We start from the raw sequence: 13016 nt of genomic DNA, 5'->3' as shown, positions 1-13016 counted from the left end.
TAAATATGAGATTTATTTTAACTAAGTTTGGGCTTTATTCCATAGTGGAATGCACTATTCCCACAGTACCATATTGAGTCCACATTTGCTTTCAATGAAATTATGTACGTATTTTGGCAAGGAGCTGATGTACACTCCATGAGATTGTCTCATTTGCACTGTCAGAATCCAGACTATTCTTTTTTAAGATACTTGTATTCTCAACTCCTGCAGCTGATTCCTTGCTAATTCCTTGGATGTACAACTCTGGAAAATCATCTAAGATTTTGGCATTGTTGTTTTTCAGAAGTGTCAAATTGTCTGAACTGCCAGTATTGAAAACAAATCCTTGTGTATAAGAATAGTTTTAACTCTTATGTGGATGAAGATTATTGCACATTGTTCAAGTATTTTCAGGAGTCTGCTTTCTTGTTTGCTTGGTTATTTTTACCTTAGCACAATTTCAGAGCAGCTTTCGGTCATAAAATGTATCTTAGATATTACCAGATTAAAAGTAAGCTAAAAAGTGATGGAATTTAATTTTAATAACTGCAATGGCAGCATATGTATCGTTACATTTAAACATACTATTTTTCAAAATAGTGTTGTGTAGTTTAACTGTGCTTTTTAAATTCAGTTGCAAAATTGGCTATTGATTTGCCAACCTAGTGCTGTCAAAAGCAGACTCATGCATATTCACTTTGGTTTGCTCAATTCTGCTTCAGAGAAGATGTGCATAAAGGTGAATTTTAAATCAAAGTATGTTGCTCTGTGTCTTTGGGAATAGACCAGCCTATGTGAACAGTTTATTTCTCACAAATTTCTTTTCAGTACTTGGACCAGGAGCTTGTGTTTCAGCCCTGAGCTGTATCTCAGTTCTGTGCTTGTGCCACCCACATTTGATTGTCTGTCACCTTCAGTGGGAGTCTAATTGCTTTATTGATTCTCTTTGTAGCAATCCCCTGGCTTTACCGATTGCCAAGCAAGACAGTTTGCTGGAGAAAGATACCATGTTCAAAGATGCAGCTAAAGGCTTGTGTAAGCAGCAATCTCAAGACAGTGCATCTGAAAATATCACTGTGACCACCACAACCAAACTTGAGCAGGTAACAGCATGCAGCGTCTTGAAATTTTCATTAGCACTTAGGTCTGGAAATTGCAAACTTAATGAACTGAAGAGCATAGTACTTTTTTCCCTCACCATACAGCACTATCATGTGCACTGCGGAGCCTTGTCACCTTGACTACTCCCTGCAGTCTCTCTGTTTCCTCTGCAAATTGAACAGCTGCTTCCTGCCAGCTACTGGAGGCAGGTCAGGGGCTGTGGGGAGGGCTCACAGCCCCTCAAATTCTATTCATGGGTGGCAACAGGGGAGGGAAAACTGTGGTGCTGCCCAGAGCGTGTGCGTGTCTCAAACTTTGAGTTACAAAATAAACACAACCTGGGAGACCTGAAAAACAAAAAGAATGTCTAAGGAATATCAAGTTGCAAAGTAAGTGACTGTAGAAACTAGGAATTACCAGATTTACAGCTGCAGTGTTAACTCCCTTTCTTGTGATAATGCATTAGAGTATCAGCACTGATTATTTGGGTACACTTTACAGTTTTCTCCACAGGAGGACAATCTCATTCAGTATATAGGATGGATGCAAAAGGAGACAATTATCTACTAGTTATAAATCTAGCACATGTCCCAGGTTTGAATGTTTAGGACTTAAATTTTTTAGGTTGTTCGGTTTCTTTTTTTTTTTTTTTTTTTGTGAAACAAAGGGGTTTATTTTCTGTTGCATGCTTTTGGGAAGCATATATTCCAGAAATATTTAGCCGTTAAAGAAAAAGCTAATTTAGAATCAAGAGATGGGGGAGGGTAGCATTTCCATTAAAAATAATTTACTGTGAATTTGAAGCATAACAAAGGAGCAAGATATTAGTTTGATTTAAGCCACATTTGGTTCAAAGAAACTGCATCTCTGTCTTGGCAGAAGAATGCATACTCCACTGTTTTTTATTTGGATGTGTTCCAGAGGAATGGCTTGATCATAGGAGATCAATCAGTGCATCCATATGTAAATGATATGAGTCAATCTGTGAAAGAGCTTCAGCTTTGGAATCCTGTGGAGTGCTCGGATCCCTCTCCAGTCAGCAGACACCACAACATGTTTTGCACTTGGCTTACATCTTGTTTTCATGTCATGCAGTTTCTGATGTTGCTGACTGATGTGATTTGATGGAAACTGCCATTCCAAGGGACAAGCACTGCTGGTCAGAAAAGTGAATGCTTGCAACCCTGTAGGGAGGAATCCTCCTATAATTGTAGGAAAAGAGAGGGGAGTATTTAGCTTACAGTCTTGCCAAGACTATTGCTTGCTTCTAGATGTTCAACAGAAGTGTGTACAGGAGCACAGATACCTCTTTCTGCCTGAATAATTTTGATGTAGCCAAAATTATTGAGATTTTCATTATCTCTAAGCTAAATTTTGCTTTATAGTTTGTGCACTAAAACATACACAGAAACTGATCAGATTAACAGATTTATTTTAATCTTCCACATGAAAATGAACAATCAGAAGTCTTTATGCTGATAATTTCATTGTCCACCATGACCTTGAGTCTCTTCAGGGTCCCAGGGCACATTTTCAAAAGCACTCCTGTTGTTTCACTGTTTACTACAGTGGAACTTCCCACAAAAGTTACAATTCAAAGACAAGAGAGCAGACTTAAAGGTGAATTTTTTAAGTCTTTTATTTGAGAAATTTCTGCAGGAAACAGTCTGAAATTCTGCTTTAAACTAGCTAGGAATGTGTATCCTATTTTTTTTTTTAGGAATAAGGAAAACTAGAAAATATCTGTAGTTGCTGAATTTGGAGTGATGCTCTCTAGCATGGAAGGATAGGAAGAGTCCTGTCTGAGAAATTATCATTAACAGGGATAGGTTAGAAATGGTGTTATTTTTGTGGGGTTTTAAATGACTGGTTGCATTAGAAAACAATTAATACAACTTTTAAGTTGGCAAGAGCTTAATGAGCTTTAGCTCTTATGAAGGAAAGAGAGTAAACTGCTTTATTTACTTCAAGAAACAGTTAAATTTTAGGAAAGTAAAGAGTCTCTAGATTTTGTCAAATTAAAATATGTAATATTTTTTTATTTTGATGTAATTGTGATCCTGGAAGTAGAGGGATTGTATTCTCTACTACTTGCCATGCATTATGAACTGTAGGTATATGTGTATCATATCTGTATTTGTCTTAATGATATTTAAAATTTAGTTTCCAAAGATGAAATTTATCAATTTAACACTTTTTTATTATTATTAGTTTTTAATTTCACAACTTGGGAAATAAAGTTTTGATTTAGTGCTGATACCAAAGGAAATCTTTTAACAACTCCTTCCTGCTGTTTCTGCCTTTTGGGTGTCCTAATCTAAGGAGTTTCTAATGAGTTGTCCTTTATTCTTACCAGTTGCATTCAAACTACACTCAAAGTTATCATGTTCTGTTTAATTTTTCAGTAGGATATGTGGAGTCATTACTTGAATTTTATGTTCATATATTATTGAAATATATCAGGATGATATTTTGTATGCTTTATGTCAGAAACACCATACATTCTTAGGCAATATGGCATGCAGATTAGGCCTTTACTGGGGAATCGAAAAGAAAAAAATCATCCTAACACATTGCAGACATGCATTTTTAATAGAAAAAGCCTGTAACTTTTGTAACTTTTTTGGTTTGGAAAGAAATAACTGTTCAAATTTATATATCACTTCAGATTTCTTTAATTGCAAAAATGCTGAAAAAGAGCCCTAAGAAAATATTATTTCCCAGGTAGATTTTTATTACTTGAAGTATATGAGATAGGTATGAAGTGAGTACTTCAATAAAGCCTTTTGGACCTTTCTTGGCTTGTATTAGCTTTTGGTTTTTTCCTAGTTAAAAGGTGTTCTTTGATCATCAGTACTGTCAAGATCTGTGCTGCCAAACAAAGAAAGCAGTATGAATAATTTTCTGAATTTTATCATATCTTCAATTTCTCTTCCTCTCATCTGGGAAAGATATTTTTTGAGAGGAGATTCAAATTAATGGCTTAGAATTGAATTACATGCTTCATGCTGCAAATAAATATAAATAAAATATTTTATTTTTCTTAATTGAGTCTTCTTTAAAAAAATAAAATTGTCCTTTTGTTCTCATTTGTGTATTATTGTGTTATGTATTGTTAGCTACATGAACTGTGTGATAGATTATCCTCTGATGCCCTTTTGATTGTCCCAGTATGAATTGTGGCACAGATAATACTCAGCTGTGCATAACATAGTATTACACATAAGAGCTGGGATGTATATATATTTCAGCAACACAAGTATGTAAAAATATATATATAACTAAATAATATGTATTATGAAATAAATGCAAACCAGTGCCTGTTTGCTGGCCTAGGGCTGTGTTGGATGAGTCGAGTCCACAGACATGTGTAAGGCAAAATTTTTCTCCCTCCAGAGATAGGCCATGCCCAAATGACCTGTGGGAAATGATTATTGTTATGTGGCCTGAATGATATCCAGGTTTCATCTGTATGAGTGCTAGCTGACAGGAACCAGGAATGTACAAGCAAGTGCGCTAAAAAGTTCTTGAAAATATGGAGAATCCCAGGGCAGTATTTTATCCAAACCTTGCTTTTATTTGCAAATACCTAGCAGAGGTTTAATCCTTGTAGAGATAGCTTAAAAGAAGCTCATTCTAGGGCACAGATGTTCTGAGTTTTGACAGCACACAAGGGGGTGCAGTGAAGGCCGATACCTGTTTTGTTCCTTCATGCCAGGTGAGCACACTATTAAGTACAGGACACCACAGACTTGTGGTGTCTCTGTTCTCTCTCTACAAGACACTTAAGAATATTCTGGGAATTCTTTGTTTAATTTATTTTCTATTCCGATGGACATTATCAAAGACAAATGCCAAAATGCCACTTAATTTTTTGTTTCGCCAAGTGGAATTCTTGTTTTCTAGTCAGCTGTATATCCAACTGCCACACTTAAAAACAAAAAGAGCAAGAAATTCCATTTTCTGTGTGATAGAGGAATCTTTATTCACTTTAGTGGGGTGAGGAACAAACCTCTCCAATAGGTAGACAATAGGTGCCTTATACCTGTAAGACACGGGTAGTGAAATCTGAGTATCAGGCTTTCTGAACTCGACCTTGAACCCATGGCAACTGAGCTGCAGCTTGGAAGTTCTGTGTCAGATCTCCAGTACTAAACAAAAGTATCCATAGTCTTTGAGCTCTTCCCCGTGGCAGAAGCATGCTCCATGTTCCCTCCAGTATCTCCCAGTCTGTTTCTGCCTCTGATCTCCTGTCACTGACAAAAGGTGAAGGTGTGGAGGTGTTCACCAAAAAAGGACAGTGTCTGCTTTTCTCCTGAGCCTTCATTTTAAGCAGAACAATAGAAGAAAGAAGTTTAATCTTGACTGTCCTTTCTCAAAATAGACCCTAAGTTATTATAGTAAACTCTGAACAAACCACTTAATTCTATTGCCGTTCATGTGAGAATTTTCTGTTTCTGAGTATTTTGCTGACATAGAAAATTAATCAAACTATATTTTAAGTGTAGACCGTTATTTATAAGCACACTTCTTAATGTGTCAGTGTTTATTTTGTCTTTAATCAAATTTCCATTATCGCTGATTCTTTTTTCTTCTGTCTCCCATTTTAAGTGTAGATTATTATTTATAAGCACACTGCTACATGTATCAGTGTTTATTTTGTCTTTAATCAAATTTCCATTATCACTGAATCTTTCTTCTTCTGTCTCCTGTCTCAGTCTTTTGGATCTTTTTTGTTTCATTAGGTTTTTACTCACCCTTGCAGAGTTTATATTATTCACCCCAATCTCAAAAATGTTAAACAATTTCACTTACCAGTTTTGGCTAAAGTGGGCTCTTCTGATTATCTTCTGGTTTCCATAACAACAGATTTCCAATTTCTCACTAACTTACTTCTATTCTGCAAGAAAAATTCAAGTACAATTTCAAATCCCATATGATAAAGAATGGTCTGAGAGCATCGTTAAATATTGCAAGAAATATGTTACAAGTCCAGTAACTAATGTCTTGATTTATTCTGCTATAAACATTTAATGAAGAGAGCAGGAAAATTGCATTTGATCCAAGAATCTTTACGAGTTTAAGGACTGCAAATTGCACTCTGGTATCTTCTTAAGAGCCCATCACACTCCTACAGTGATATACCATAACATTGATATTAATTTTTATATTCTTCCCTTGATGAAGATTAATGATGGGGATTTATTGGGAGTCACAACTTTCCAGTTTCCTAATGCATTTTTTCCCCATAAATTCTAGTGGTCTTGGTTTATACTGTAGAGTTAAAACATTATGATACAGAATGATTCACTGTGAAGTTACTTTATTTCTCGAATTTGTGTTTTCTAGATCAAGCTGATGCCTCCAGCTCCAAATGATGACCTGGCTTCTCTGAGTGAGCTAACAGACAGCAGCCTGCTTTATGAGATTCAGAAGCGTTTCAACAATAATCAGATATATGTGAGTTGCTATTCATCTATCAATAGTAAGCTCTCAAAAAAGACCAAAGAGAGAATAGGAGAAATAGGATTACTATCATAACTACTGGACAGTAACCTGCCCCAAATTCATGGCGAGTTTTAAATGGATGAGGGCATGTGTGTGTGTAAGCCCTGCAATTCCTCAAGTTTGTGTAGGAAAAGGAGGAATAAAAAATAGAATATCACTTCAGACCAGTTTGAATACAATTTATGTGTGTTTATTTCTTGGAGGAAGTAAGTTGGTAAACACTGATGAACACACTTGTCATGAATGAGTGTTTTAAGGTCGCTCAGATCACAGTGTGGTTGGGGTGGGGGTGCACCACCACGATTTGTAATCTTCCTTCTCAAACCACCAAAAGAGCCTTCCATTTTCAAAGCTATGTTAATTTAATAGAGCATGATTACTGGAAATGTAAAAGAAATTTAGATTTAAAAAGCTTAGAATTCTGCATGGGAGATTAAATTATTCATTTCTTCCAGCATCAGAGAAATAATTATATTGTAGTGTTAATCATCAAGATACCAAAAGAAATTTTTGTATCCCTGTCAATATCTTACCCATAACTTATTAATAACTTACTAAACAGCTGAGTGGAGTGTAAATGTGAAATATGCATATTATTTTAAAATTTATAAGTTGATTATACTATTTTGACTAAAGGAATATGGGGAACATTATGTTGCTGTGAATCCATTTGAAATTGTGGGAACTTCAGTTTTAGGTGTTATGACATTCAATGGTAAAAAAAATTCTGGGGTTTGGAATCATGGACCAAATGCTAAAAAATACTCATTATATGAGTATTTGTTTTCCTTTAGCTCACTTTCAAAGACACCAGATAACTTAAACTGAATTAATGAAGATCCACAGAGGAAGCCTTTTATTTTCAGATACTGAAGATTTCACCTGAAAGAATCTTCTCTGGAATTCTCTTAGCTGAATAGAATTTTTAGGCAGCGATCACTAGTATTCTGCTCAACAGCAGCCATTGTGCTTTTGTAGAGTGTCAGCATCAGTGCTGAAGAAGCTTTCATCTTGACTTAGAAGGAAAAGTCCTTGGGCTCCATTTCCAAGCCAAAGTCCTCATTACCACTAAACATTTCCTGCTTCATGTTCTTTTGAAGCTTTATAAAGTTTCATTCCACCGGAAAACCCAAGAGTGAAGTCAGGATGGGTGAGAGAAGGGAAATAATTTGATTCATTTTAGAAGAAAACCAGTACGTTTACTATGAAAGACAATATTTCCCACCTCACCAAATCACAATGCTTCATCTTGAAAAAGACAACACTACTGGAACTGTTCACATGATGCTTTGCTGTCTGACCTCTTCAGAGACAGAAGACTGGCAATTTTTGCATTCCAATAGCAGCAGCTATTTATGTAGAGTGAAAAGTGTAGCAGCAAGAGTAGCCTACAATCTTACACTTAAGTGCATAGAATTGTAGAATGGTTTGAGTTGGATAGGACCTTTAAGATCATCTAGTTCCAACCCTCCAGCCATGGCCAGAGACATCTTCCAGTAGATGTTGAACTCAGGGCCCCATCCAGCCTGTCCTTGCACATTTCCAGGCATGGGGCATCCTCTGGGCAACCTCTTCTAGTGCCTCAGCACTGTCACAGTAAAGATTTTTTTCCCCATTAACTATTCTAAATCTTTTTCCTTTCAGATTACAACCATTCTGTCACTACAATTCCTGATAGAGTCCCTCCCTATCTTTCTTGTAGGCCCCTTTAGATATTGGAAGGTTGCTATAACTTCTCCCTGGAGCCTTCTCCAGGCTTAACTGTCTCAACTTCCTCATCCTGTCTTCACAGCAGAGGTGCTTCACGTATCTGATCATCTTTGTGGCCCTCATTTTATCCTAACAGGTCCATGTTCTTCCTGTGCTGGGACCCCAGAGCTGGATGCAGTGCTCCAGGTGGGGTCTCACCTGTTACCAGTACTCTTCTGGGTGTTTAGTCTAGAGCAGGTTTAAACAGGTTTGAAGAAAAGGGTTAAAAAAAACCCCTATAGTCTAGGGAACTCCTTTGCTTCAGTTAGCTAAAACTAACTAAAACAAAGGAGAGCTCTGTCTTGCTGTTTATCTGCAGACAACAGTCTAGGAGTAGGAATGTGGAGAAGTTGACATGTGGGGGCAGGGGGTGAGTGCAGTGTCTGAAAACAAACTGTGCGCTTCTTCTCTCCCCCCTTCACTCTCTGGAACAAGTCTTAAAGGTGCAAAACTTATTATTCATACTTATATACTGTTTATACTTATGTATAAACAGAATAGACAACTGGGGATAAAAGCATCATATAGTCAACCCAGGGTAGCCCCAGATATGAAATAGTAAAGTCTTGCAGACATGCAATCATTATATGATTTACTCTTTCTGATATGGTCAGGAATGTTTTTCTAGATGCATGCTCATGTGTTCCTATACACATACACTTGCATAAAGACTTGTATGTGTATCAATTGCTCCATCTTACCCCACAAGCAACATATTTTAATGTATCGGCTCTGGATAACCAGTATAGCATGTCTAAATTATGTCATCTATTCCACAAAAAATCACTTGAGGAGCTTTTTTATGTGGCAGGCATGCCAGGAGTTAGACTTGATGATCCTTGAGGGTCCCTTCCAACTCAGCAGCTTCTGTGATACTGTGACATTTTTTATAATTTAGCAAGTGGTAAGTTGCAAATTATCTTTCAAATAATCTGCCTATAATATATGTAGTGCAATTTTTCTCTGCATAATTTTCAGTTATGAAGAATTCAATTTTATTACAAAAAATACTAATTAATTCTGTTCAAAATGTAAATTTAGATCTCAAATTCAAACTGTGGAGTTAAAAGCTCAGAATTCATTAATTATGTTTAGCATGTTGTTAGCTAGATTTAAGAGGCTTTGTTGAGATTTCTTTTTGGAAGAAAGCCATTAACCTCCTTAAAAATTTAATTTATTATTTAATAAAGCAATTATGTCTTCTTTTTTTCAGACCTACATTGGTGATATACTGTTACTTGTTAACCCATTTAAAGAACTTCCTATTTATTCTACCATGGTAAGCATTCTCTTTTTAAAAGTTTGCAGATATTTTTTTCACAACTCATGTAGTTCATTTGACTGGTCAAACCCCAAAAATTAATTAATGTATATTTTTAAATACTCAGTTTTAGTATTTTAGCAAAACTTTAAAAATTGCTTCCAAGATACAACTATTTTTTCTGTGTCTTTTTGGCAAGACAGCCATTTTGATAACACTTTAAATGAGCAGGACCTCTTTTGGTTGTTTAAAAATAGTTCCTGATGACCTTGGTGGTTTACCCTGTAGTCAAACTTACAGAAATAGATGCATATTTCAAACAGTGGTTGTTTGAGTTCACACCCCCTTGCCCAAAGCATGATTATGGAGATAACAACCTTGGATGGTGCACAAAGGCTCGAAATGTCGCCAGGCTCCTCATCTGAGGCACTGCAGAGAGCAACGTGCTGAGCACCAGCGGAGCACTGCCCTGGCTCGGGCACAGTGAGGGGGCTTGTGCCAGGCACAGGCAGCCTTTGGGCAAGGGGGACTGAGCCATGTGAAAACATTTAAGTGTTTTGATCTCTCCTTCATCTTTACCCAGCCATTTTAAAGATGCAGTGTTGGTATAACTTAATTTATCCCCCCTTCTTATCTTCTCATTGATGCATGGAGATCACAGAGCTTGGCCTCCCTGACAGGCAATGTCCAAATATGTCTATTTAACTTACAAGAATTATAAAGGGTTAAAAATTTGGTAAGCAAATTGTAATTTGTGACTGTTTGCTGCGTCATGCAGCTTGGTGTGTAACAGTAGTAAATCTGAGAGAAAGAAATGCTGTAATGTTCATGGTAGAAGCAGCAGATTCTAAGTTGGGAGTCTGAATTTATTTCTAGAAATGGAAATCATCCATCATCCCCAAGGTTTTAGATGATGGTATTTTTTCCTGTCACCGTGTATTTTATCTTAAATGCATGATTTTGTGCACTAAGAGAGAACTGTAAAGAGAAAGAGTTTACATATTAAAATGTTTCCTGAATGCTGCATCTTTAGTTCTCTGTGATAGATCTATTTAATTAAGTTCATCATGAGACAATTTTTGTCCTGTAATTGTTTGAGTCACCTTGGATAATAATTGCTTTCACTTCATCTTTGTAATCTGCACACTATTGTGCATAATGCAGGTATTTCCCAGATGATCAAGAAACCTTGGTTGTAAAACCACTTTGTTTTTGAAATGCTCCAGTTTACTGCAGCAGTTTAGCTGATGTTGTTTTAAAGTCTCTAAGTGTTAGATGGTCTATGTATTAAAGTAATAAAAGATGATGATGTCAATTCCTCACTAAATGCTGGCATGCTATATGATGTGGCTCATTAGTTAGCATTTTTGTTTCAGGTATGTAGTTTGTTAGCTGTCAAAAAGAAAAGGAATGCAAACATGTATTGAGCATGATACTATTTTTAAAGCAAGGATGAAGCAGTGAAAATATTATCATATATATCTTTTAATAACGTGACATTTTATGTTTTCTTCTTCTTTTAAAAAATGCTGTACAGAACTTCTTGACAGACAATTTTGTTATTGTGCAATGATTACCCACACTTTGTTTCAATAGAATACTACTAAAATAAATATTTTATGAGAAATTATTCAGTCTGAGATGACATAAAGAATCACATATTAATGGATACTGATGTAATTTGCTCCTTATGAAATTCCATGCAATTGCTAGATGATAATATTCTCTCATTTCTACATGGAAATACACTGTACAACTACACTGCACATTACAATAGCATTATACAAGGAACATGCAAGTACAACTTTGAAGGTATCTTAGTGACTGTAGAAGTGCTTGAGTTGTGGTCATCCTGCAGAATTTACTTGTGCCCCATTGGGACAAATATATTCTTGAAATTCATGTTAGAAAAATATGTAAACTTGCAGCATTTTGCATTGAGCATACTTGTTTGAAGGTTTTTCTTTGTACTTTGTGACATTCTGAAATGATTCCTGGAGAATTGGTGTGGATTTAATTTTATTTTTTTTTGTCTGGTAGCCCTTAAGGCCTGACTGAGAATATATCATGGCGGAATCATTCAGTTTCACTGTTGCACGTAACCCAGGATTTAATAGTTTAGAATCTAAATAAATAAGACAGGCATGGGACAGAAAGGGGTGATATATCAGGATATCCTCAGAAAAAAAATTAAAAAAAGAAGTGGTTTCTATAACAGATAATTGGATTTACTCAAGCTTTAAGGGTAGTATCTGTTGCCAGCTACATGTGTCAGAAGTTATTCTGTATTGCAGAGAGAGTATTTGTAGGAGAGTGCTCTGTCATGTAATAAATTAAGTGGTTTATAAATTATTCCTTTAACTTTTCATGGGATGTTCATATTTCATCTTGTAAATTTTCAAGTCAAGACATTAAAAAACTAGAAATGTATGGCATTAAAAAGTAGCTTACTAGGTTTTGTTTTACTTAATGCACAAAGCAGTACTATCAAGTCCTCCAGTTATGTTTTGTACTTTAATAGACCTTTTGTGTTTCAAGCTCTATTTTCTGTGATTAAGATCTTCAAAGCTGTTGTAAAGGTATCACTTCTATACATAGAAATATTCTGTTCATAATGCTTAGAAAACTTTACAAAAGGCCCAAGATAAAGGGGGTGAAACAAACTGTTTTGGAATGTATTTATCATTTCAATTTTCTACAATTTCTCAGGTCACCCAGCTTTATTTAAGTAACTCTGGAAAACTGTGTTCCTCACTTCCCCCACATATATTTTCCTGTGCTGAAAGAGCTTACCACATGCTATTCCAGGAGCAGCGTCCCCAATGCTTTATCCTCAGGTGAAAATTTATCTTTCTATTAATTAATTTGTACCTCCTGCCTTTCAGCTGTTTCCCTTGGGCCTCAGCAGTTGAGATTTCCATTTTTTTTTTCTCTAACTGATTTTTTTCTGTGTACTGATCTCTGTATCATACATTAGAGCAAAATAGAAATGAAAAAGGTTTAATTACATCTCAAGTTCATAAATTCTCTTGGGCAATTGCCACTCCATGTAGCTGCATCTAATTAGGAACAAGATTTAATGGTAAAGAATTCAAAACTGCTGTGTTTGTTTGGTGATATTACATGAATCAGGATTAGAAACAGAATCTATTGACAATAAAAATGATAAGTCCTTGACTAAATGATAAACCTCTGTGGTGAGGTGCCTGTATTGGAGCATGCACTCTGCCTCTGTTTGTGTGACCATGAGTTTGTTCTTTAGCTCTCCACTTCAAAATGGATTTTAAAATGGACTTTAACCTTTAACCCTTACTCACAGTGTTGCTTCAATGATACATAACTTCCAGATTGTGAGTATTACTAATCTGTATTAGTAATGTGGGTATTAGTAGTGTGAGTATTAGTGAGCTGTGAA

At 35.9% G+C, this 13016-nt stretch overlaps 1 protein-coding gene across 1 annotated transcript in view; it reads left to right on the top strand.

Annotated features, from left to right (window-relative positions):
- MYO16 (myosin XVI) overlaps window positions 1-13016 on the top strand; it is a 275699-nt gene that overhangs the window by 109187 nt on the left and 153496 nt on the right. Inside the window, exons 10-13 of the mRNA XM_041472384.1 lie at window positions 935-1085; window positions 6433-6543; window positions 9554-9619; window positions 12311-12438. Coding sequence (XP_041328318.1) covers window positions 935-1085; window positions 6433-6543; window positions 9554-9619; window positions 12311-12438 — 456 coding nt within the window. The remainder of the gene's footprint in view (window positions 1-934; window positions 1086-6432; window positions 6544-9553; window positions 9620-12310; window positions 12439-13016) is intronic.

The sequence above is a fragment of the Pyrgilauda ruficollis genome, unplaced genomic scaffold (assembly GCF_017590135.1).
Source record: "Pyrgilauda ruficollis isolate IOZ18807 unplaced genomic scaffold, ASM1759013v1 scaffold29, whole genome shotgun sequence".
Lineage (NCBI taxonomy): Eukaryota > Metazoa > Chordata > Aves > Passeriformes > Passeridae > Pyrgilauda > Pyrgilauda ruficollis.
The sequence above is the reverse complement of the archived record's forward strand: the minus strand, read 5'-3'. Positions and strand labels throughout refer to the sequence as shown.